Source organism: Hoplias malabaricus, chromosome 9, assembly GCF_029633855.1.
Source record: "Hoplias malabaricus isolate fHopMal1 chromosome 9, fHopMal1.hap1, whole genome shotgun sequence".
Classification (NCBI taxonomy): Eukaryota; Metazoa; Chordata; class Actinopteri; order Characiformes; family Erythrinidae; genus Hoplias; species Hoplias malabaricus.
In genome coordinates this window covers 29796460-29823422 of record NC_089808.1, presented here as the reverse complement: position 1 = coordinate 29823422, position 26963 = coordinate 29796460, and the positions used below count along the sequence as shown (strand labels likewise).

Genomic DNA, 26963 nt, shown 5'->3' with positions numbered 1-26963 from the left:
GGCACTGCATCATGATGGCAGGCGAGACAAAACAGGATTGTTTTAGTGGAAGAAAGAGCTATCTGTCACTGTCTGTCACCTCATTCATCCAACGCTCCACGAGCATCCAGCCCATCCGTCATCCCCTCTCAGCCTCCGACACTTGCTCAGGTTGGCCACTTTGGCTGCAAGGGAGGGGGGTCCCAGATATGGACCCTCATAGCCCCAGTGTTATTCTTTCCCATCCCCTCTAGACCTTAACACCCCCCCACACACACACACCCCCTTCAAGCACACAAATGCACATACACTATACACACACTTTCTCGTTTCCACAGAAGCCTTCAATTTGAATTGGATACATTAACGTAGCCTTGTGCAAACACTGAGTAAAGGCACAGACTTAGTGCAACCAGAGCACAGCTCTGCAATAAAGGAGAGGGCAGGGGGACTGCTGCGTTTTCGGTTCTGATGTCATTTCAGCATAGTGGAACATTTACTTGTGCCCAAGAGTACGGGTGATGGCGCAGGGCAGCAGACCAATGATCTGACTGTGAAACTCAGTGTTCCAGTGTGTAAAAGGTGCAAATGGGATAAGATGACCCGTAAAAGGCCTGCATAGAGACCCTCACCTTAAAGTCCAAAAGAGGAAGTCTTTAAGACCACCTCTAGACCAAATAAAACAAAGACTAATACAAAACCACTCAAAAGGTCTGTATATGTCAGAGCCCTTGGGACTGCAGATATGAATACCAAAAAAAAAAAAAAAACCCACAGATGCACGCATTGAGGGCGCTTTAAGGAAAGAAACCTTCAAACAAAATCGGGCCTGGGGTAGAGGTTTAGGGGGTTGGGATTGGCGGGGTAGAGGAAAGAGAATGAGAGAAAAAGAAGGGGGGGATGCTGAGGGGTAAACAGGAGAAAACAGAAGAAAGGGAGAAAGAAGAATGAAAGAAAAGAAAAAGGGGAGGAAAAAAACAAAGACCTACTTGTCTCAAGTCGATGAAGGCGAGCAGCAGAGTGTCCCCCTGGAAGCCAGGCACCGGGCCGGCCCTGGCAAACCCTGTGGGAAAGAGAGAGGGATAAAGAGAGCAGGGAATTCGCCATGGAGTGGGAGATTGGCAGACGGATGACAGCCGGGACAAGGGGAGGACAGGGGGAGGTTCAGTGGGGGTAGGGGGGAGGTGGATTGGAGGGGGGCTTTGATGGTGCTGGGGTGCTGATGAAGCGTTGAGGTGGGTGGGGGGGTTATTGGGTGGTTCAGGGCAACAGAGTCATGTCTCTGGGTCTGCCACTGGGTTTTGTGCTTTCCATCCCAAAAACCTCATAATCAAACTCTCATTAATTCTCCCCAGTGTTGATCTGACAAAGTCTGAGCAAGGGTGGGGTATGAGGGACAAGGGGAGGGCCTGTCTTTACCTCAGCAGCCTAAAACCTGATGCTGATTCCCATGGAGCTGCTCTCCCAAACATGTGGCACAGCACAGGGCAAAGGGGGGGACAAAACCTTGTGAAAAGCCGTGGGGAGGGGGTGGCAGTGCGAAGATGGAGGGAGAGTTGTCGTGAGGTTTCTGGGGGTTGGATGTGAGGCCACTGGAGCCTTCTCCGCCTTTGGAGAGAAAGCCCGTAAACAAGCAGCTTCTCCATTCTCGAAAACGGAACATTTGACACGAGGGGACAAAACAAGCCGGGGCCGAGAGAAATCCCTTTCACCTCGCGACGCTGCGCGTCTTTCTCGCCTCTCACGCAGATTACACGCCTGCCATCTTTATTTCTGACCCCCGCAAACCCGGAGCCAGCGACTGCTTACCCTGTTCATGCTTTTGTCCAAATGCCTCCGCCCTAAACCCTGATGATCACTCACGCAAGTGTAATCGCCCCAGGTAAGTAACTCCGCACAAATGTGACATGTCAGAGCATTTTAAAACAATAGGATTAAAAAAAAATACATACATACATACATACACATATATATATATATATATATATATATATATATATATATATAAAACAGAAAACCAATGCAGGTCTCAGTGGCAGATGGGGGTGTGTAAAATCTGAAAAAACCCATTTAACTTTCTTTAAAAAAGTGGGTGGACTAATATAGATTGATTAAATAATAAACCCTGAACAGACGGCCATCAGAACAATTTCAACTTTAATAGATGCACAGCACCTCTAGCGGCTTGTGGCAGGGGCTGCAACAAAACATTAATAGCTCTCGGCTACAAAATCACTTTCAACCCTGAACTGTTCTCATTTTAAAAGAAACAAAATTCACTTCAGTGACCTCCTCCTTCTGCCACTGATTCCAAGATTTATTTACGCCTGCATCCCACCAGAAGTTATTTTTGCTCAGAATTATTTCCTATAATTCACTTATTTGTTCCTTATTCCACACAGCCATTTTTAGATTTGCAAAGCGATGCAGATATCAACTGAAAAAAGTAGTTTAAGATAGTTTCTATCCAAGTAACATTCGGCTTACAGCACAATTTGTGGTTTGGTAAAAAGAAAGCATTAGCATTCCAAATCAATGGAACGTTGAAAAGTGACTGATATTAAGATAAGTACGTATCAGTCTGGTTGGAAAATAGGGGAAAAAAACAAAAAACTAAAAAGGCAACAGATGGTGAAACCACCGCAGCTGATGTGTCAGTCTCGTGCAGGAAGGTCATTTTGTCTAACTGCCTGTGACCTGTGGGCGATGGCGTGCACAAGACCAAGATCATGGGAAATCCATTAGCGCAGCACGGATTAAATGCACTAAAGTGGGTTTAGCCGTGGTCACAGGGAAAGATGTGACATAGCTCTAGTGCTAGCCATAAAGTGAATTTTCTTTGCTTTTTCTGACTCTTTACTCTAATGTGTCATGTTGGAAGTTGGGAAGAGTGGAATCTCTCACAGAGAAACTAACCTTCAAAACACAAAGGCATGTAGAATACTTCTGAAAAATCAAACATTGGAGAATATTCAGTGACAATAGATTAAAATTAAGGGAAATGGAAGGTATCTAAATGTTTCAACATTCACAGGCAACCACCAACCACTTTAACGGAGGGGGAATTTGTAGAGAAAGAGAACAATGCAAATGCTAAGATATTTATGGGCTTTCAGTCATCCAAGGCTGGACATAGAAGAAAGCGCAAGTGGCCTCACTCTTCCTGGATGGGCAGGATGGCTCTCCTTCTCTCCCCATTCCTAAGTGCAACAACAGTGTCAGTGTCCGTCAGCTGATATAACAGATCTTGACAGTTACCATTTACCCACAAAAGCGTCAAGTTGTCCAGTGGCGTTGTTGTGTTAGTGGAAGTTTAAAAAGAAGCAGTGGCAGGCTTTACATGTCCCAGAGGAAGCATGTGCTAGCCTTTTCCCTCCCAGGTTGGCACCACTCTGTCTGACTGGGGGAGCGTTAGCCCATGGGTAGAACTGGCTAGAAAAACTAAACTTGGTGGAAGTCAATTGGGGAAAAAATTTTAAATAATTAAATATTTGAAGTAAAAGCTATACAAGACCTTACCTTCACACTCTTTGACGTCCACATTGAACTGCTGCAGTGCTCCCATAGACACCTGTCTCACATCAGCCTCCAGAAGCAGCTGCAGCAAGGAGGTGGAGAGGTGTTTACATGCCGACATGCATGCCGTCTGAGCAACTTTTCCCTACAGAAAAAGACAAGCAAATATGCAGCAGGTTTAGTCTGGAGTCTCCAACATAGAAACACAAATGTCATGTATGTTTTTCCATTTTTAAATTTCAATTAATATTCAGCATTCATTAAATATGTTGATAAACCGTGTTAATTAAAATAAATGCTGATAAAGCCCTGTGAATATAAATGAATTTGAATCTGAGAAACAGAGAGAAAAGCTTGGGGATGCTGTAATAATAGGTACACTTCCAGATGAAGGTGGTGGCAAAAGAAGACCAACTGAGTACATGATTAATCCCTATCTTTTTACCTTAATAGGGATTGACTTCTCTGATTCTCAGTCACCTTCATAAATGAGGTCAAACACAGTATCTCCCAGTACTGGACCTTGAGAAGCCTTGCCCAGTTTAGTGTCTTACTTGCTCTAACGCAGACACTTAACCTCAGGAAAGAGTGTTCATTAGATTTACGTCAAACAGAAAATTAAATGAGAAAAACGTTTTAGGTCCAGGCAACTCTAGAACCAGATTTTGGGACCAGTTGTCTAGTGCATGCTCCGTACACACACACACATCCATGCCCATACCAACACAATACATACACCACACCACAGCAAAACGAGTCCACACATGCAAAAATGCACACACACATCCTTACAGCAGCAGTTCTTAATACTGACTCTATAAAAATGGAATAAATCTTTCATTTTAAAACACAGTAACACATTTGTCCTTTCACTCTCTGTAACTTAGACACACACAGACATGAAAAAACCTCAAATATGCCCTTGTCTGCTGTCCAGCTCTTTCCTGACAACCAGAGTAATATTTTCAGGAGAGATCCAAAGCTTTTAATATGATACTAAACCTAAAAGAAAACACAAGAGTGGAGGGCCTGAGGTCTGTGGGATTTCTGTCTAATGGTGTCAAAAATAAAAAACAAAACACTATTACACAAGAGGACTTTCTACTTTCTACACATTGGCCAAGCACCGTGCAGTAAATCCACAGAACTCATAAGGAGTCCACAGTAAATCTACACAGAGCACAGAGTAAAGGAGATGGAGCTTTCTGATGAAAAAGAACAGACTCTCTCCAAAACCTTTGGATTGTCATGTTTCAACATGTGGAATATGGAAAATCTCAACTTCAGGCATCCATTGCAGCAGACGTGTTGTGCCTGATTGTGGCATAGAAGTTTCAGGGCATTGACACTGCCAGTGTAAACCTGCACATAAAGGGAAATGTGTAGCAAGAACCTTTTCTGACCAACTGCAAAAAGTTTGGCACCCTTCGCCAATTGACTAGATATATAAACGTTATATAAAAGCATCAAATACGGTGTTGCTTTTTTTACTTACTAAGAAAAACAAAAACAAAAAAAAAAAAACTGTACTTTATAGTCTGGAAATATGTTTATTTGGGCTTTTTTTACTTTACGTAAAAGTGAAAACTACAGAAAGTGAAATAAAAAAGGAGGCAGAGTGATAGAAACTGTAAACGAAACAAAAAGCAAGACAAGAAAAGCAAAATACAGAGCAAAACGAATGATTCAGCCACTCTGCACACTCTTCATTTCACTCTCACACTCCTCCACTGACTTTAACCAATTAATGCTAGGGCCAGCTCACTGATTGCAGTCATTGATCTAACAGTGGGAGTGAGTGGAGCTGAGCGGCTGGCTGGAGCAGGGCCCAGAGCAGTGCAGCTGATGAATGTGAGCCACAGCAGGGAGGGAGAGGTGAGCAAAGCTTGGTTTGGGAAGGCACTTTGTACTGAGAGTTAAAACAGACATAGTGCTTGATTTAGACAGTCATGTGACTAACAGGTTATTAATGAAACAAAGCTGGTCAAGGGGCTTGCATAAAGGGGGCAAGCAAATATGGAGCCAAGAACAATAAGGCCGTTAAATACATATTTTGCCATTCTTGCTTTCAAGCATTAATCGTATTATGCAAGCGTTTTCCAATTTGGTTTTAAATACTAACACAAAGATGACCCATGTGCAATACCACATATCAAAATATTAATACTTCATAAATAATAACTAGCAGTCCATAAATAATGGTAATTGTGGAGTTTGCATAATAAGTGGTGTCTGTACTTGTGCTTCTGAGTATAATCAGCTCATTCCATGTCCTCCCAAGGCATGTAGGTTATTTGGCCCTTTCTAACAAATAAAAGCCAATTTCCAGGAATGACATTTCTGAAGTGTTCAACAGAATACACATCCATTTGAATCCATGTTTGAATTTACTGTTTGAAGACTCACAAGGTGTGCGTAATAATTATTTTACAAATACGATTTTAGGATTAAACTACACTTAAAAGGTGCATAAATTGTTTAAAATTAGGTGGTGAATGTATTTAAAGTCATTAATGATCATTTATCACACACAGACAGTGCAAATGATCAGTTTGCCAAATTGTGAATCTACATCCATCTACAGTTGACATTAACCCTGTCAGTATGAACACCCTGACAGAATTTTTTTATGCATAGATAACACCGAAAGCGTTGTGTCACTGGTGGGAGTGTCCTGCAATATGTGAGCCCTCCCAAGTACAGAAACCTGTGTAAGAGCATAGGCTCATTTATTCACAAAATGATCACAACCTCGACTAGACTTATCATCAGAGCCTCATTTTATAATTAAAAAAACCCTGGAATTAAAAACCTACAGCTATGTTTATTTTGTTTATGTAAGAATAACTGAACATTATTTTTTTACTCAAATATCATTTGGGCATAAGTAGCTCTACTTAAAAATTCACAGCAAATATTATTTACATAGTTGTAATAAACAACAGAACATACTGTATACTTGAATCCAGATGGACATTAGTAAGGGACATTTTGAGAAAGGAACAAATCTTCAGTAGGAACCAAAGTGAGTCGAGTGGTTCTGAGGAAACATGAAGACTGATTTCTGATTGGCAGTCGCTGCTGTGTGTCACTGCTCATTTGCATGAAGTTGAGTGGAGCTGGACTTCATTGTGTTGCTGAACTCCCTCACGGTTGCGTTGCTCAATGTCGCCCAGTGTCGCTGACTCTTATTGACAGAGACAGATGTCGCTTTTGATGTGCACATACAGTAACATATGAAATGACTAAACTCACATTCTAAAATCTCAGCTTATTCTTTACCACTACATTTTTAGTAAGTTCTCTGACACTTTCACTATTAGATGAAAAAGAGGTCACTCTTTCCCTTTTCATCTCAGTGTTACAAATCGTCGCTGACCAATTAAAAACATGCATCTCCAAAAATAGTAACTTCACAGGAGAAGGAAAAACCTTCTCAACTTTCAATGGAAGTCAATATAAAGAGATTCTATTCCAAGTAATTTCTATTGGTCCATTCATCCTCAAATTTTCACAAAGTGTGAAGCATAGCTGCTGTGTCCAAATGTTGTAGTAAACTAAAAATCTTCCCCCCAAAAAATATGTAATATGTTTTAAGCTGGACAGCAACAAAACGATTATTAATCATTTACAACCTATTTAATAACCATGAATTAAACCAATTTTTAAACCTTTTTAAGTGTAGTCCTATGTTAAAGCGGTACCAGTGAATGTGTGTAAGTACTAGTTGTCTTGAACCAGTCTGACCTCATCTGAATTGTGTGTTTTGATTAAAAAGAAGATAATCCACTTCTACAAAGAAGGGAAGTCAAGGGTAAATACTTCCAACACATGCAAGACCTGGTAGATAATCAAAGCTTCTGTGTAAAAAAAGCACTTTCATCTTTTTAGATTTGTGGGTTGGGGGGGGGGGCACCTGGAAAACAGCAACATGTTTATGTGTAGTTTCAAAGGGGAAATCACATATCAGCACAGCCTTGGTTGAATCTGTTATTGGATTTGTCAATAAATGCATAAATTATGTGTCTGGTTAAAACCATTGAATTGCATGCCAACCAGAAACCCTGGTTCAATGGAGAAGTCTATTTGCTGTTAAGGATCCACAATGCTGTTTTCAGATCTAGAGAGGCACTAGTGCACAGACGGGCTGAGAACACCTTGTCCAAGGCTATCAGGGAGACTGTACGGGTGGAAGCAAGGTTTCCAGACGTTTACAGTTCGTAAGCCCCCACTGCAGGCATGGCACAATGATTCATCTCTACCAGATAAACTTTAATGGGACATTCAGACCATGTCTCGGTATGTCTGACATCAGTCCCAGGTGAGAGAAATACTGATGTCAAACAGCTATTCTTGCCCTGTGTGCTCTCTACATGCCAGTAGAATGAATGAGGACCAGCAGGATTTTAAACTGATTCTTCATTCAGACAGTGAGGATTCTGAATTCTCTGTCCCCACACAATTACTGACAAATACTACACACCTGACACTGATAGCGGATTATTAACACAACAATCATATTATAACACTGCTTTTAAATGTTTCATCTATTGCTGAGTTATTACTAATACTACCAATTTTACTTCTATCAGTTAGGACAGCTGAGCTAAGAGAAGCAGCATTTCATTTCTTCATATGCACAATTGCAAAGAAACAAAAATATAGGAAGCTTATTTTATCTCTTAAAAAAGTTTCGCAAAAAGAAAGGAAGCTGTAATAACGGTTGGATGAACTAAATATGGAAAAATCTGATACTATATTGTTGTCTGGGTAATTGCCTGTTTAAGTTATTCTTGTTTTCCCTAGCCCTGAAAAATGAATAACTCAAACATGGTAATTTTGACTGGAAACCAAACAGGCTGGTTTCTGACTTCTGCAGAGTGTTGTACATCGATATACAGACAAATACATGAAGAGGGGCGCTCAGAAGAGAGAAATAGAGATCCTGGTTCAGATGTGTCTGACACCTGGATGTCAGTCTGTCCAGATGATCGCTGTTAAGTGACATCTGTTGTATTCAGCATCTTTTCCATTCAACACAAACTGTTTGTTTACAGGCCATTTGGATCTGTACAAACAAGGAATAATCAAGCTCTCCACTGGTCATCAGTTTGTCACGTATCTTGCATTCACACACACACACACAGTATGCGGTCTAACCCAGTCGGCCTCTAATCACGATGAAGCACTTTCAGGCCTAACTAGGCGATTACAGATGATTAGGGTGCCTGTGCGGCGCTGCAGTGATTAAAAAATAAACACGCTTGTTTTTCGGCCACTCGTCTCTGTGTGCTTAATAGCCATAATAAATCATCTGGGCCAAAGCAATAGTGGCTGTTTGTTGTTTCTTTGCCTGTAGCGGAATGAAAACACACACGAGTACCTGTCTCCTGCTGCAGCCATTATAATCACTCACAAGCATTGCTCATCCGGCCTGATTGGAGCAAAGGGTTTATTGATTTGGGGAGCTCCACATATGTGTATAGGAGTAATAACCATATTCTGGAAATATCATCTCCATACTTTTTGGGAGGAAATAAGTAATGGGTTTAATGGTAACGTTGATGGGGGCAATCAGACATACCTCCGTGTTCGAGTCTGATGATGTGTTAAGTTGGATTAACTGCATTAACTGTGTTAGCAGAAAACTACTACAACTGAGCACAGATTAGACTGGTTGTAGACTTTTTTTTTCTTTTTATTCGGGATCCTGCAGAAAATCTTTCAGATGAAAGATAACAGGAAAGGCCAAACTACCTTGTCCACATTCTACACAACCATGACCCCCGTTCTCTGGGGTCATAATGAATTGTCTTTGTCTCCTTTCACATATGAACTCCAGGGAAACTCTAGAGAAAATCCGGAGTATCAGGTCAGGAGATGTCCTGGAGCGATATTTTCACACACAACGCACAGCAGGAGATTTTTGGCATCAGACACGTTCATGCAGTAGGATGTGATCCATATGCTTTAGGCATTGGGTAGTGCCCATGCAGCATGTGTTTCAAGTGATACAGCGAATTCTCTGGGACATTAGTGGCTCTATTCACACATGCATTGACACTGAATTTACTAGGAGGCTAGCTGGATAAAGTCCATGTAAATTCTGGGACATAGGTTGCAGATGTATGCGTTCACACGTAAATCTCCTCCAGGTGTTCAGCGCCAGAGCCCAGGAGCAAGGAGCAAAACTTAAGACTTTTAGCCATTTTCTTTTGGTTCTTCCATGCTTTTTTAAGCCATATTTAGTTAGTACTCATCTCTCTGTGCTTGGATTTGGGCAATGAAATTATACAATGATTCCAATGATTATCAGGGTAACAGTTCAAAGGGGTGTGTGTGTGTGTGTCTGTTTCACACAGGGTTGATCACAGAGAGGCACACCCTTCTCACAGTAGCACATTTGTTTTATAGTTCAGGGCAGACGCATGTTAACAATTAGCCTGAGGCACTGACAGGGAGACAGAGGAGGAGGGAGAAAGAAAGTGAGGGAGAGGTAGCCAGTGTGCTTAATTAAAGAAGTACTCATCAAAGCACTCATTAAAAAGCACTCAACTGCACACGGCTGTGAAAATAAACAGAGACAGAGAACACAATGCATGTGAGCAATATACAGAGAGAGTGAGAGAGGGGGTAGTGACAATGAAGAAGAAAAAGAAGTCAGAGAGAGAAAGAAAGAGAAAATATGAGATGTAGGGCACTGAAAGTTTTCACTGGATCTTAGGGTTAAAGGGTCATTTCATTCCCAGGCCTGTGAGTGTGGAAAAATACTGTGTTATAAAAATGCAACTTTCACAACAGTCATATTTCAAATGCTTCTGCTGGTTCATGCAAGTCACACCTCTTACCAATCACTGTTTGCAAAGACAGTTGATATACACTCACAAGAACGTAACTGAAAGCAGAGAATTGCTCTCCGAGGTGAACTGATTCCTGTCAGCACTCATTACTCATGTCTGAACAGTACCAGTCGTTGAACTATTAATACTATAAAGTCACTTCCAACATTTCACAATCACACAGAGCTGGACCAGCCATATGCAAGCCCTCCAACATCCTAAATCATTTTTAAATATGTAGATCATTTCCCTGATGGGAGGATTAGTATAAGGCTGTAGCACGCCACAAACAAAATCTATTTAGTATTTAATTGATTAATTGAATTTTCTTTTTAATTGCATCATTGTCACTGATTTAAAGCCAGAAAGTTAGAACTGATTGCAGTTTATATTATAATCAAGCATAAAACATATGAAAATATATGAGCCAAAACACAATTCTCAGAAATATTCTAAAATTATTAAATTACCATATATTAGTAGCATTAAAACTGAATGTGTTAATAATGCATTAGAAAGACAAATGTTCAACTGTGTTAAATGCAGCCAATGCATTTTCCGAGTTGCAAAATCTGTAGATCCACCCAGAGGTCCACGCACTCATATAAACACAATTTTAAATGGTAAATTTCACTGATGGCTATCTGCAGTATGCAGTACACACATGGACTCATGCTGAAACAAAAACTAAATTCTGAAAACATTAAAAAAATAATAATTCTTGAAAGAAAATAAAACGCATAATCTTTTAGAATCTACAAAAATGTTAAAGAAAATAAGACAAGAACAATTAGTCCCCAATTAAATATATAAATTGACCTGGTCAATGACCGCTCTAGTTATAAAATACCATACTCTGCAATTTTGCAATTTCCTTTGAGCCTCATCATCATAACCATATTACATTGAATTTTGACATTTCATAACATACTGACTCACTCCCTATTCACCAAGCAGTTTGCATTTCGGGTAACATGAACAAGGGTAACATGAAGACAAAAATACAGGCTGTAACCATTCATTTCCAGATTTATATTTATATCTGAACTCCATCTTTGTGTGTCTGGAGCCATTGTAGCAGATGTAATGATAGTGGGCACTTCATTCATGATATAGAGCCAATACATACACATATTTACTCACAGGAAGTACACACAAGGTGCATGCACACACACAAAAAGCACACACACACACACACACTACTACTACTACAAATACACACCTGGAGGGCTTTCTCTGTTCTTCTCCAGTTCAATCAGATTGCTTACATGTGAGTTGTGGGTGACTGCATTCAGTTTACACTATACAAACCCACACAGAGCTCTGGTGGTCTTACTCATCTCACACACGCACACACACACACAGTAACACACTCGCACATTCACACAAACCTTACTACCTCATTTATTTCAGAAAAAAAGCATGTATCAGGTTTTTCTATGAATTTTTCTACATCTATGGAACGCAGGTGACATCCCTTGAATTTTCATAAAGAATGTAGCAGTAGAAATGCTCCAAATGTACATGTAGTAGAATAGTATCGCTAACAAAATCATTTTACATTAACTTCTTTTAGAAGTAAAGAAGACTTTTGCTTTCTCCTGCTGCTTTTTGGAAATCCTTTTGGGGTTTTTTCTGTCTGCACCAATGTGTATTATGTAGAAATATGGATATAGGAAGGCAGACAATAGAACAATTTACAATTGGAAATGCTGCCTTCGGAATTTGCACATATAACCAATCAATATTCATAGATAATACAATTTGAAAACTTTTTTTCAAGAACGCTTAAAACAAAAGAACCAGAGTAGTATTTAACATCAACTAGACATAATAAAGTGCATGTTCACCCCCTCCCTTGGAATATAATCTTCTTTTAAGCACTTTTATCATGAATGAAAAGACTGCATTAGCAGTTTTGAGTCCTAAATGCAAACTGCAATGAATCTGTGGAGAAGCCAACACTTCATTCAAACAGGGAACCACGGGCCCACTGGAGCAGAGACAGGAGGCATGTTTCATAACCTCCTGCCAAAGCTGTAAGAGAGTTGCACACAAAATAGCTGTGTACGTTGGCAGTTCTATGAGGCAACAATTTAATTACCTGCATAAATTAAGTGTTGATTTTTTTTTTATTCATCACATTTTATTATGAAAAATATGTAGCATTGTTATTCACTTTGTATTTCATGAAAATGTCATTCCTGTTCTTTATTATCCATCATTATTCCAGTCATTTATGGACTATTCTATACATCATGGTATCAGCATGCGAAAGGCATCAATGCAAAATCAGATTTTTCTATATGAAATAAAATTTCATATAGTAAAACCTTCACACCAAGTCCGACACACTTATTTAATGAATTTATTAATTTTTTGTCTAAACACTGAAATTGAGATGAAGAAAAAATTGATTCCTTGACTACCATCAGCAACAAAAATGATTTTTTTTTAAGAAATACAACAACAAAGTTGTTCATTGAGCTGTTCTGAAGGTATATTCATAGGTCAGTGGAGGCTCTGCTTCTGCATGTTGTTCATCTCATTAAAAAAAAAGTACATTTTGTTTAATCTCATTTTCTTACAGTGAGTGTGCTACTTGTAAGACTAACTGCTCTGCCACTGTCCTGATAATAATTTGTTTGGTCAGCAACCATGACAACGGAGCTCTGATTGTTCAGCCTGATTTTAACGTATTCGTACAACACAGATTATAGCTCTGACTGAAATTGACTCAGTTTTGCAGTCTTCTATTTTGGACTCAGTGTAAAATTAACTTAAATGTTAATATATTAATATACAAGTGTCAGTTTTCAAAACTATTGGACTCTATGTGAACAGGCCTAAAGAAAAGAAGGAAAAAAAAAAATTTATTCCACAATCAGCTCACCACACAGAGAAACTGAGGTCAGTTATGCCCTTTCTGAGTCATTAGTGGAGACAAAACTTGTGATAAGACCAACACACTGTTGTGCCACTCGTACACCAAGAGAACATGCTTTTTAACCACACTGTAAAACTATGTTCTGTTTTTATTTTCTTGCTCAATGATCAAAAACTATTTCGCATGACTATACAATGCATTACTACCGGTTTGAGGAGCAGTTTTATTAAACAAAGTTTACTTTCTTGTACATTTCTCTTGTTCAGCCTAAACCGAGACTGGTCACCATTAGAAGTTTAAGCTACTGTGTATTACACATATAGAGAAAATAACACACATGAAATACTTTGCATGCAACTCTAATGGAGGTAAACTCACGTTACCAGTGCAAACAATAGCTGACTAAGCTGTGCTATGCCACTGAACTCCATCTGGAATATTCAAAGTGTTGTTTGCTTATTTTTCAGCTTTTTTTAAAGCACCAGAAATGTATTTCAAGTTAAATAAAGATATTATAGTCTCAGAAAACAATTGAAATGATATTGAGGTTTTGACAACAGGAAAGTTTAGAAAATAACAGCTAAAAATCACTCCACAAATCCAAACACTGTTTCATCATTCAACATACAGTAAGTCTGTGAGTCAAACGCAGGATGTGAGCTGTCAGATGAACACCAGGTAACATGCGGTAGTGCCACATTGCAATCATGACTCATGGTCAAGGTTAGGCCAGCAATTGAGCCCACACTGCGGCCATACTCACCGGCAGTCTGGCGTGCTCTATGGGACTGCCCTATAGGAAAGAAAGGAGGAGGCAGGGACTGGTTTTAGGTCATAGGTTACATTTAGGTGGGTGCTTTAGGGTTTTATACACAAGGCTGGCTGACCAAACCGTTCTCCTACTCATCTCGAAGGCCTTGACTGCAGAGTCTGCCGTCTACACTGAAGGTCTCTCAGGGTGTTACTGCTAAGTTTGTGGTCGAGTGGTCAGGGGTAGGAAGGTCAAGCATGTTAGCATGACTGATGGGGCTCTGGCTTCAGAATCACCCTCAGAACTCTAGGATTGCGAACACAAATCACCTTCGGTAATTCACATACTCACACCTGCGTGTGCATGAGCTATGGGCTAAGGCACGGCCAAGCCAGGGTGAACTGAAGGCTGGATGAAGAGGGAGTTCTTGGAATAAGAATCAGAAGAACACACAAGCCCACATTCACGTGTAAAAACAAGAAATACAAAAAATGGCAGTATGTTGGTTTAAGGCCTGGGCAAGTAAATGTCAAATGAGTGAAAGTCTGAACGTAGATGAGAGACTACTAGCGAATGTTGCCCTCTCTTGGTGAAATCCACCCAAATATATACAGATTCTTATTTTTCCCGACTGAAAAGGGGCATGTCCCCATGTAGCCAAAGCTGTGTCAGAGGGCACTGTGAGATTTAAGAGATTACAGGAGGGTAAAAGAGGGGAGGGTGTATTCTGGAAGCCCCTTTCAGCACCTCTATAAGGGAACAAGGGCCACTGTGAAGCTGAGGACACTGGGGGGCCAGCCCTGGCACTGGGTCTCTTACTCCTGGTAATGTAGCAAGTGAGGACGTTGAGCAGAGGCCCATAGAAGGGGTTTATTCTGGAACACTTTTGTCTTGTATAAACCCACTTTATGGGTCATGGGTCAAGGCCAGGCTTTGCACAGGGCATGAACTTCCCCCAGCCTGTGCAGCACCTTTGGGTCACGTCATCAGCCTCTCTTTTGCTCCATGGCAGCCAGTCCAGGAAGCTTTAGAGGGCCTGCACCATGGGCCCCAATCCTCTTACCACACTTATCCCACTTAGCCTCGACTCTAAGTTCAAGTGTAATCCCCTTTAAAGCAATGGGATCGATAGACAAGGGCTCTTAGGAGAACTAGAGCGATCAGAAAACCTTGCTAATACCAGCTTTACGTTCCAGCGTTTGTCAAACATGTGAACATAGCAACACACATCATGTCCGAGGGTGTGAAAGGTAAGAGAAGATTGTGTTTATACATATGCAGAAATATGTAGCAGGGCATGTCAAATGAATGTGTGATCAAAAATATATTTCAATAAGGCAACGAAAACTAAATGAGAACTAGATAAAAATAGTAATTTGAAGACAAACTATGATAAAATGTTGCACTTTTCATCGATTAATATAAATTGATAAATGGCCTGTTATTTCTCATTTGAAAACAGAATATCACAAGGAAATATAAACAAGAAGATGCTCCGTCTGTTTGCTGTTTTCATGGTGACAGCACTCAAAACGAGTCTTCAGAAGTCTACTCCACTATCAAACTTTATTTTGACTTAGTGGCAGATACTGCAGTGTACTTTGTGCCTTGTGTACAATTTTTACAGAGTGTGGTTCAGAAACATCCAAGCCATTTAAAGTAAATGTAGTTAGTGAAGGAGAATCAACTCCCAAGGAATTGTTTATTTGAGCTACAGGGATTCACTCATCCCAGCTGTTGAGCAATGATTAATAGACTTGAAACTCTTGGAGTTGACTCACTCTTGTTACCTTTGCACCTTTGGCAGCACAGTTCACTCCACAACTCTAAGAGTTCAAATAATTAAAAACTTTAACATTTTGTTAATGTTAATTAAATGTATGTAAATAAGTATTTGAATGTATTTTAACAAAAAAGTGGCATTCCATTGCAGAATTTTGAATGATAACATTTTTAAATGTAAAAACAAGATTTTCAGAAAAGAATCTAGCTTGATAATGTAAATCTAAAATCAAGCATTGTATTAAAGCGTGTGTGCGCGTGTGTGTGTGTGTGTGTGTGTGTGTGTGTCTGAATAAAAACATACTTACAGGCAGGTGTGTAAACACTGTAAAGGTGCTGCAGAGGAAGGCAATGAGGTCACTCAGGTAATCACTGGCCTTCCCACCACCTTGCGCTGCCATCCAATCATAATCAGCCAGCTGCAGAAACTGATCAATCTTCAGATTTAGGTTAGTGTAGATCTCCTCTTCAGCTGAATGTCTTGCATCCTATGCACCCACATCAAGAGTTATAAAAAACGTGCTCCCAGATTTACAAACAACAGTTACAGCTATATCACCACAAAACTCTGAAACAGTTGCTATCTACAAAACTAATAATGGGTAGTAGGTAAAAATAACAGAAAATGAATGCAGACTATGACTAGCATCAACATAGGATGCATTTTTAAATGAATATCACAATCCCTAAAGTAGAAGTAATCCAACTAGCTGTGACATAAAACTCAGAATAGAGTAGGTTTTAAAACAGGGAAAGTAGGTTGTTTCCTACCTTAAAAGTGGAGGTGCCATAGAGCTTTGTGGCATTAACTATGTCTGGAGGCACATTAGTGATGTTGGAGATGAACTCTTCTAGGTAGTGACAGGACATCTCCAGGTGAGTTGTGTTCACGATGATCTGAACTAGCTGGATGAACCAGAAATTTAAAATAAATAAAAATCACTAAAATGCAATTTAAATACATCTCATCCAACTCAAACTTATCAAGATCTGCATGTGTTCATTGGTTGCGGCCCTCCAGGACCCCTGCTTTTAGATTTGAAGCACCTCATGGAACACTTACTCACACACATTTCACAAGCCCCACCAGTGTCACCATTCAGTGCTTCGCATCCACTTTGGGCCAATGTTTATACTAATGCTTATGTATAAATCTAATAAATCTAATGACAAAGTAAAATGCCAGGTGCTCTATCCCATTTCATAACTGCTACTTTAGGAACTGCAAAGTCAATAAGTATGTTACTTCTTTTAGTGCACTTCTACACAGAAGTGATATGGTAAGCAGGTCAGTGAGTATTTTCAGATCTATTCTGCAAGTGTGTAACCCCTACTGAGATAAAGAGATACTGCTTCTCCCCAAACCTGTCTCAGTGTATAGGAGCAGCAGAGAGCTCACGCTGCTCTGGGTTCAGTCAGTCAGTCACTCTGTGGGCCAGGGTTCAGGGAGCACAGGCAGGCCATGGCTGTCAGCAGCCAGGCAAGGCGCAACGGGGCTAATTCAGCCCAGGCTCCGGCCTCAGAACACCCTGCAGGGGGGAAGCTCCAGCTCGGAGCCTGGGTCACACATCCGTACGTCCACCCAACCAGGAGAACTGGGGCCTGTGCTGGAAATCTCTGATATCTGATCTGGCACACAACATGTGTGTGCGGGCGCGTGTGTGTACGCATACACATGTTTATTATGGTGAGGAGGTGGCAGTGGTTTTCACTAGAGAGGGCCAGCGTGAAAGTGGATGACCCGAGGGCTGCCCTGTTGATGAACTAACACAAAATCATAAGCAAACCCCTCCAGTCTTTATCCCATGGTTTTCTCTCGCCTCAAGATCAACGGCACCCAGCTGAACTTTGTATCTGGAGTGGTAAGATTATAAACAAGGCCTAAAAATAAGTAGGGAGCTAACATCTCTGGAAAGGTAATGACTGGGACAGACTAAACACACTCAAAGGAGAAAGCCGGAGAAAGGTAACAGAGAGAGCAGCAGGAACTGGGTAAGTGTGAAGAGGCAATAGGAGCCATTATGGGGCCTCTTAAGAAAGAAGAAAATGTGCTTCTCCCGGTGAACATGGACACAAACAGAGAAGTGGAGAAGGAAGAAGTGCATTATTTTTGGCAGGATTTAATCATAAATGTGCACAGACAAGAAAAGCTTTTTCAAATGTAAATGTATCTTTGTAAAGACTTTGCAAAGTCTTAGGCTTCTAGGATTATTATGATTATTTAAAATAATTTATCTTAATAAGTGTAATGGTTGTATAAAATCGTATGTAATTGCAATAAATACAAATGAGAGGTAGTGTGCAGGACAAAGTATGTTTTCAGATATTCTCCTTGATGGTATACATCTGTTAAATCTACAGCTGACTTGATTTAACAAAGTATTTATTGACATATTCAAACATTCATTCATTCATTCATCTGTAACCGCTTATCCAGTTCATGTGTTTTTGAACTGTGGGAGGAGCACCCGGAGGAAACCCACGCGGACACGGGGAGAACACACTAACTCCTCACAGACAGTCACCTGGAGCGGGACTCGAACCCACAACCTCCAGGTCCCTGGAGCTGTGTGACTGTGACACTACCTGCTGCGCCACCGTGCCGCCCATATTCAAACAAATATTATCAAAATATCTTGCTCCAAAAAGACCTTTTGGGTCACAGAACCACCAGGATTCAATCTTATGACGTGTTGATGACAGGAGGAACCATAAACTAAATATTATGAGCCATTAATGTCTGTTTAACCACATCCTGTCCAATCATGGAGGGAAAAATGCAGGTAGGTCTGAGACCTGTTTACTACAAAATTCCACTCAAAAATACATGGGAAAATAATTACAATATCCAATGATTTCTGATTCATGCTGGCCTTAAAGCAAACACACACAAAAGCATGTACCATACACATGGCAAATGATTTTACTCACCTCTGCTAAACCCACATTCTTCTTTTTGATGGCATACTGCAGGCAGTGACTGAGAGTTCTTGTGAGCAGCAGGTTTGTAGACTTTCGAATCATGTCGTCAACTTCTGTAGAACTGAACCAAGGAGAACACATCATCATCATCATCATCTTTTCCGCAACAGCAAATACATAAACAATCTTATTACATTAACAAACATACATGTATATGGAACCAGAACTGCTGAACTAAGCCATAGATTACTAAAGCAATTCCATATGGTTTTGCCCAGATTTTGTGGAATACTAATAAGGATTTAGTGCAATACATCAATTGGTAAAGCTGTAACCCAACTTAGACATTTTGACAACGGTGACCCTAAACATAAATGTCTTCTGAAGTGGTTACGAAAGGTTTAATTACTCCTTTGAGAGGGAATGAGTGTGTGATAGTATAAAGGAGAGCACGCAACGGAGCAAAACCAGAATGTCCGAATGAAAAAACACAGACTTGGGGGTCTACCACAGAACAACGACACCCTGTGGACTGTACAGTCTACATTTACCAAAATCAGAGAACAAGCAGCACACCCACCTACTTGTTGGAAATTACAAGACCAAAAAAAAAGAGAGAGAAGAGAGGAGGGGGGGCACCATTTCTCTTTTCCATGCTGGTTATGAAAGAGTGAAATCTGGTGGTAAGGGGGTCAGGAAATAGCACAAGTGGGGTTAATTACATCCGCTGGTGGTCCATGCTCCTACCCCCGTTACTATAAGTACAGCTGGAAGCATCTTTTCTACCTCCCTCAAGAAAAGTTTAACGAAGGGGAAAAAGTGGAATAATATGAGAAAGTGAGAGAGAGAGAAAGAGTGAGAGAGAGGAGAGAGGGATGAGAACAGTGTGACCTGATTGTGAGAGTCAATTCAAATTAAGACCAAAAGTGCAACATTTTCTCTGTCTCTGGGTACCAAACACATTCCTCCCAAATTACTAAATTGTCTCTAGTTGTGCCGAGAGAGAGCAGTGGAAGAATTTCAAAAACAATCTACTCCTCAGCAGGGGGAAAGAATTTTCTTCGTCTCAGGCTTGGCAACAAGATCTTGACGCGCGAGAGAAAAAGGAATAAAAAGCTAAAAAAGAATGTTGACAAAAGAATGAACAGCAATTTGAATGAAAGCAGGGATGTCAATGCTCTAAAGTAGCCCTTTACACACGTGGATTTACTGACTTAATAAAATAATACTGGCCTAGGGCTACGGACGAACAATCGGGAAATTGGTAGTGTCATCCAGCGGAATTCACTGACCACAAACGCGGTGAGAGACAGAATGATTAGAGCTCCATGGCAGTAACATCTTAGTTATAAATAAAATCCAATCATCCATTCAGTCTTTCATCCATTCTCTTGGATTCATGTGCAGAACACGGCCAGCATACTGACCCCAAAAATACCTTCATATAAGAACATCTTAATAAAAACGGAAGAAGAAAAGAAGTCATGCGGAGGGGAATGGCTGAAAATCAGGAGGTTAATTAAGTCCATTAGAGAAACAAAGGCCAGGAAATGTGTGTGCAGGGGAGGAGAGAAAGATGGATGGTATTGTACTGGATCCTTGTTCTCTGATTCATCACATGTACTCAAAGCCAAACTGGCTGTCCGTTTATGAACTACTGAACCATCACATTCATTCACCTCATGAAAAAAAAAAGTTTCTAAACAGAGACTGCAGAAACATCTGTAAAACAACTTCAAAATGTGAAGGACCCAGTTTCACCTTGGGATCAAAGTTCAGCAGACATTCTGGTGGCGGGGGGGAGGGGGACTTAACGGTAAATGAAATTCCTCCAGTCTGGTCTCCAACCACCTGTGTATGGACCACTGCAGACTCACCGTCTCTTACTGCACCTCCTCTTAATATTGGCTCAGAGAAACCGCAAGGCCTAATTGCCTCCGGTGGTCTAGTCTGAGCAGAGTGCATAGCAGAGTGCAGAACCGACGCTCATCGCCTTTGGTCTGTCAATCACAGGTTTCCGCTTCCGATTGTCAAAGCCTGACCCTATCCTCACACACACAGGAATCTACACGGCCCACCAAAAGTTTGGGGACAATGATCTTTCCACAGTAAAAACGATCAAAACTAAAACACTAAGCACAATAATCACAAGAATTAATCAATGCTTGAGAGTACTGTAATAATATATGTATATCCTCTTGTTTTGATGTCAGTTACAAGGACTCAAAACACTCTGTGATTAAACAATAGGAATAAAGATTTCACATGTTTAAGCAGTATATACTTAGTTAGCATTTAGTTTTTAACAAAGACAAAAATAAAAAAAAGACTAATAAATGTGTCCAAAGTGCCCTGTGAAGGACTGGTGCCCCCTCCAGGGTGTATTCCTGCCTCGTGCCCAATGATTCCAGGTGGGCTCCGGACACACTGCGACCCTGAACTGGATAAGCGCTTACAGATAATGAATGAATAAATGAAAGGTGTCCAAAGTTAATGTACACAGACTAAGGCACACAGTGTGTGGAGGATATACAGTGTGTATAAACTCACGCACAGACGCACAGAGAATCGCCTACAAGAGATGTGTCTGGGCCTATTGTGCTTAGTCAAACGCTCTTGTTTTAATAAGGACTTGCAGGGAAATATGTCAAATATGCAGAAATCCACACAGCGGTGCTCTTATTTGACAGCACAGTTAAATTAGCAGCGACTGCATTGGGGTTTCTGGCTGGATCTGTAACTTCTGGACCCCACACACTCACCAAGCCACGGTCTTTGGAACAACTGGCCAAAGGGGGGTGGAGGGAGAGAATGTTTATTTTTGAATTTTAACTGACACCCGAGCATGAGGATCGGCCACGTTCCGAAAACCACACAGGACGTGTCTGGTGGATGTGAGGAGAGAGAGAGAGAGAGAGAGAGAGAGAGAGAGAAAAAGAAAGAGAGAGACCAAGTCAAGCTGTGGCCACTGACAGAACGAGAACATTAATACTGGGGGATATCTAGACCTCCTGACACAACCCCCCTCCTCCAGTTCAGGTTTACTTAACATCTGATCCCCAGGTAGGGCTTAAGAGTCCAGTCCAGTTAGGTTCTGCGCAAGTGTATGGAGGCCAGTTTGCTAGCTGAATTTCCATTGCAATCAAATGGTCCTGATTTTAACTGCAGTTACTGGTGGACAATATATTGTCTTTACTGATATTACAGTATTGGTGTCATACAAAAATTATGATTACATTTTGGAGGTACTGGGGAATAATGAGTGTTTTAGCCTATAAAAATATAAATCTATACTGTAGCATCATTACTCTATATATATGTACCATATATGTCAACAAGGTTTGGCAAATTGTTTAGAAGCCATTCAAAAGAAAAATAAATATTACAATAAACTCTCTCACAGTTTGGGAAAAAAGCACTTTTTATAAAATTCTGAGGATGTTTGAGGATGAGGACATAATTTGTTGGTCTCCCATCTCTTACCATGCTGGAAACCAATCTAACGTATTTATCGCCATGTGTCTCGGTCCAGTATGCTAGTCCCTTCCTCCCCTCATGGCAGAGAAATTGCCCAAATTTGGTGTTTTTTTTTTTTTTTTTTAGATGATGGATGAATTGAGATGAGGATTTTGCTCTATTCCTGTTTCATAGGTGGGCGAAATTGATTATTTTTGCTGTATATAATTACTTAAATGTGACATTCACAATTGTAATCAAAAAATGCATTTTATAAAATTCTACAGATGTTTCCTCATCATTTACTAGCTCTCTGCATGGTCAAAATAGGTCTAATGTGTTTCCGAAGCATCGGTATCTGTAAATAAGTTAAACTTCAGCCATATACAAACAGAAGTCGTTTTTTCTACCTCAAACACACCGTTCAACTTTAAATAGACCCTGAGCTTCTGAATGTAAACAACCAGAAAGAAATACAATTCCCCACAATCGTAGATGTCCACTTTAATTTATGCAGGCTAAAATATCTAATATTGTAAAACTGCATTACAGGTGGAACTTATCATGATATGGAATTCTATCAAAAGTACATTCCAACAGATCTGTGCAATGTAAGTCCAGGTCTGATTGGCTGAATTCACTAGTCAGACAGGAAAAGATTAGCTGGGTGGTTCAGATATGCTGCGATTTAAGAGAATTACAAGCCTTGATTGTCTCGGGCTTTGTTCCCATTGGGCCTTATTTACTTATGATACAAGACCAGACATCTCAACTCATCTGAGTGCTTTCCTTTCTAATCATACAACTGGGCCTTGTTGACCTTACAGGCAGGGAAGCTAGTTTCAGACATGGTCTCAGACATAATTAATTGTTACTAATGATAATAACAGAATGGTACTTCAGGAGGAGAGAGGATACTGTGGCTTTTCAGTGACCTTGTCACCTGCAACTCACGCCTCAAAAGCTCACGCCAAAAAAGTCAAGAGATCAGATCAGATTCTAAAGTAATCAGACCTGACGTGCTGCTCACAGAGAGGATATCCAAAGCAAACATCAAACGATCCTGAGCAAGAGAATCAGAAGCATTTGCACAAAGCTCAATCAGGAGAGGCCCGACGTCTTCCGTCTGGCCGGAAACACTGCCATAGAAGGTCCTGCGGTGTGTGACCTCCGACCTTGACCCTATGAACTACTGTTCCGATCAGGGGGTTTGGGGGCTATAAGCAGGGATCACATCACATTACAGCGTGTCTACATGAGTTAGCCTTCTATTAAAAAGCAGTGGCAGAAAGTTCCAAGTCTAAAAGGTGGTAATATAGATTGAATCAATACTACTCTCATTTTTCAGCTCTTCCCTGCAGTGTGCTGGCTGAGGCATCTGATCGCCATGACTTATTTAGAACATGTCATTTCATCAGCACCAGACACTACTTCAGTGCTAAAATATAACCAAAAATTAAACAATTAAAATTCCAGTAAAGGATTTAATGCCTAACCACTAATATGATTATGAACTTACAGTGGAATCAACTAATCATGCTTGATTTCCAATGGGTACAAGTTCAATATAACAGACCGCAAGTGCGAGTCCCCCTTGTGTTTTAGTTATATGTCAGACGTGGGAGAATCACTCTAAAATTTAGGTGAGATATGTTAATACTACTACAATCTTCATAAATTTTGGAATGTCTTTTACAAGCGTTAAAGATTCATATAAAATGTTAAAAGGTCCACTGTCAGTGTTTTTCACCCTTGTTTTGAATTTTGGATTTTATAGTGCAAACTGTAAGTGTCTAATCATCATAGCTCACCAATAATGAGTACTGAAAATGAACAAAATAATATATATATATATATATATATATATATATATATATATATATATATATATATATATATATACATATACACACACACACACACACACACACACACTAATGAGTACTGCAAGAATTTTCTTTAAGCTCTGGCTTAGACAGATAAGAGAGAAATGTATGACTTAAAAGTCAGTGATAATAAAACAGGTTTAAAAATAGGCACTGAGGTAACTGCCGGTCTTCTAGAGCAACCAGACTCGAGCACTAATGAGATAATGTCTGCAAACCAAGGATTATTGAATGCAGGTCTAAACTCTACATTTAATCTCAAAGACAGCAATGCACTATTTATTTGGATACGTCTGTGTGCATGTTACCTAAGGTGCAGGTCCTCAGAATATTTCAGGCAGGCATAGATAAACTCCTTGAGCTGAGAGTATACTTTGGGTACAAACTCAGAGAATGGAAGCTTCTTCGGAAAAAGCGTCTGTTTAAAAGAATTTGGGAAATTAAATACAAATGCATTATTCATGACTAACATGCATAACTAGACTCGTCTAGACAAAACACAGCTATCAATCAATGTTAGTAACTGACCTTCTCTAATTCTGGATCCTGGAAGGGAAACTGGCTTATGATTTGCCGGTACTCTTCTTCGGTTGCCACAGGGATGGGGCTATAGTTGTCTTGATCGATTATTTGCCTGAAAAGACCAAATAATACAAGGACATTCGAGTTCACAACATCACAATTGCTCCAAAAACCACACAAGTGGTTTAATAGCTTTACGCCTGTATCTGTCATATTCAGGAAAGCTAATGCGCTTTACGAGGCCCATGTGGTTAAGCCATACCTGATTATTTATAAACATTGTTCATTGTTTAGGATTTTAAAAATAAATAAATATATAAATGAGCGACTGTGTATGTAATCTGTAACAAGTCTCCTTGAGTTTCTCTCACATTCCCAGAGCTCAGCATTTCCAAGGCAGTGAAATCCAAGGCCTCCAGCCTTTGCAGAGTAAGCCAATGGTCTCTGACAGGACTCAACAGGGACCCTGACAAGGTCAATCCAAACTTCCGATGGCATCCGCTCTCAAGACTGAACCCAGCAAGTCTTAACAGTGCCTCTCTGAGGATCTCTAAAGTCTAGCCTTTCCACAATAGGCCTGCATTTTTGTGGTTTCCACATAATTTTAATGGCATATAAAGTGATCCTGGTGAACCATGAGAGGGGGAAGAAAAAAACCTTCTTAAGAAAATGTTTCTCCTTTGAGGAATATTATCACCTCTATTGTGCTGGTCAGTAAATTAGATATCTTGGATTTAAATCATTTCCCTTTCCTTCACCTGTTGAAAAAAAAAAATTCGAAGAATTCGCAGCTCCCTGGGACTGTGATCCAGCAGACAATTTCAGGAAATATAACTCTGGTATGTAACACTGACAAATGAACTTTAGAACTGAAGACCTTTTGATCTATGCACTTTATTCCTCTCTTGAAACTTACATTAAGGCTCACGGAGTGGCCAGCAGTGAGAAGTGAGATGCAAGATTTTAGTAAATAGTCTTACTTGAAGGACTGATTCCATTTCTTCAGAAGAATCTCTCCATATTGATCCCTCATTTCAAGCAGCATGTCAAACAGCTGGTTCACTGGAAAGCCATAACCCTGCAGAGCACGAAACAGCAAGAGAGTAGAGACTCTCAGTGGATAGTGATTCAATAATGATTTATTCAGATCGTTAAAACAAATAATGTTTTTCCAGCAATGCTTTGACATATCTTCAGAAGTCTAAACCCAAGAAAGACTGGCAATTTCCAAATGTACTTGCACCATATTGCTTTAGGACTGAGTCTGAATCTTAACGCACAAGTTTGTTTGTTGAGATGTGTTCTAATGTGTATACGGAAAATATACGGGATCACCACTTAAAAAGGTTTTGGTCATTTAAAAGTCTGTCTGTGACAGCTGATTTGTATAGTTAGAACACCAAGAACAAACAACCTGCCTTCCAAAACTGTGTTAATACATCTGTATCTTGCCAAGGATTCAGCTGAGCTATGGGCTTACTTATGTTAGAAATGTTATGTCCTTAGGCAAGGGATCCTACTTCATCAAAGACTAAGCAACCCACCTGCAGCGTGTCAGCAAAAAGGACTATGAGGTTTTTCAGATCCAAAATTAGGTCAGGGTCAGTGCAGTAGGACTGTTAGGGGACAAAACAAAGCAGAGAATTCTAAGGACACCAATCCAGAGAGTAATGATCAGCATCCAACAGAGGTTTAAACGTGTCACTAAAGGAGTGGAACACAGATTCTCTACAGATCTTTTCATTCCAGTTAATACAAACAAATCACAAAAGCGTTTTAAACACAGACAAACTCAAAACCTAAAGACAGACATTTGTTATGACACTAGATTTAGGTATTCTTAAAAAAAAAATTAAGTACTAATATATACCTTGGACATATCCTGGGGGACACATTTTTAACAGTTTTAAGGTTTTAAATCCATTAAAGTAATTGAGAATTTAAAAACAGATACTTTAATATGTAGAATCTTGGGCACTCTCGGAAAAACATGAAAGAGACATACTGAATGGGTACGTAGCGCTGCAATGGTCTTGGACAAGGCCAGTTCCCATAACTCCTCCACATACGCTCTGTTCACCAGGCCCTGAGTCGTATGAAGGACGTGGTCCTCCACTACAAAGAATCTACAGAGAGAAAGCAAAATAGCTTTAATACCATTGCACTTGCAAATGCAATTAAAATAGACCCTGCCAACCATAAATAGATGCACATAAGCATAAGGCTGCCCTTTTTGTAGCTTTTTGATGGACCCAGTGGGTAGCACATCCCTATTCCCCCAGCCATTCCTAGGAATACCCCGTGCCACTCGGATGTTTGCAGAAGCCTCTGGTCCAGACACCGACCTTCCCCACTTTCCCATCCAGACGCTTGGAATAACACCCATCTGCCACTCCACATCCCCGAGCCCATAAATCCTGCAG

General features: G+C 40.3%; 1 protein-coding gene across 2 annotated transcripts in view; it reads right to left on the bottom strand.

Moving 5' to 3' along the window:
- The window catches only part of exoc6b (exocyst complex component 6B), a 99798-nt gene that overhangs the window by 28484 nt on the left and 44351 nt on the right, over positions 1-26963 (bottom strand). For both annotated transcript variants that reach the window (XM_066681401.1, XM_066681402.1), the window contains exons 11-20: positions 26546-26666; positions 26085-26156; positions 25521-25618; positions 24547-24652; positions 24327-24436; positions 18686-18797; positions 16526-16660; positions 16063-16242; positions 3499-3640; positions 969-1042 (exon numbers count right to left, since the gene is read on the bottom strand). In XM_066681401.1, the coding sequence (XP_066537498.1) occupies positions 969-1042; positions 3499-3640; positions 16063-16242; positions 16526-16660; positions 18686-18797; positions 24327-24436; positions 24547-24652; positions 25521-25618; positions 26085-26156; positions 26546-26666 (1150 nt within the window). The remainder of the gene's footprint in view (positions 1-968; positions 1043-3498; positions 3641-16062; positions 16243-16525; positions 16661-18685; positions 18798-24326; positions 24437-24546; positions 24653-25520; positions 25619-26084; positions 26157-26545; positions 26667-26963) is intronic.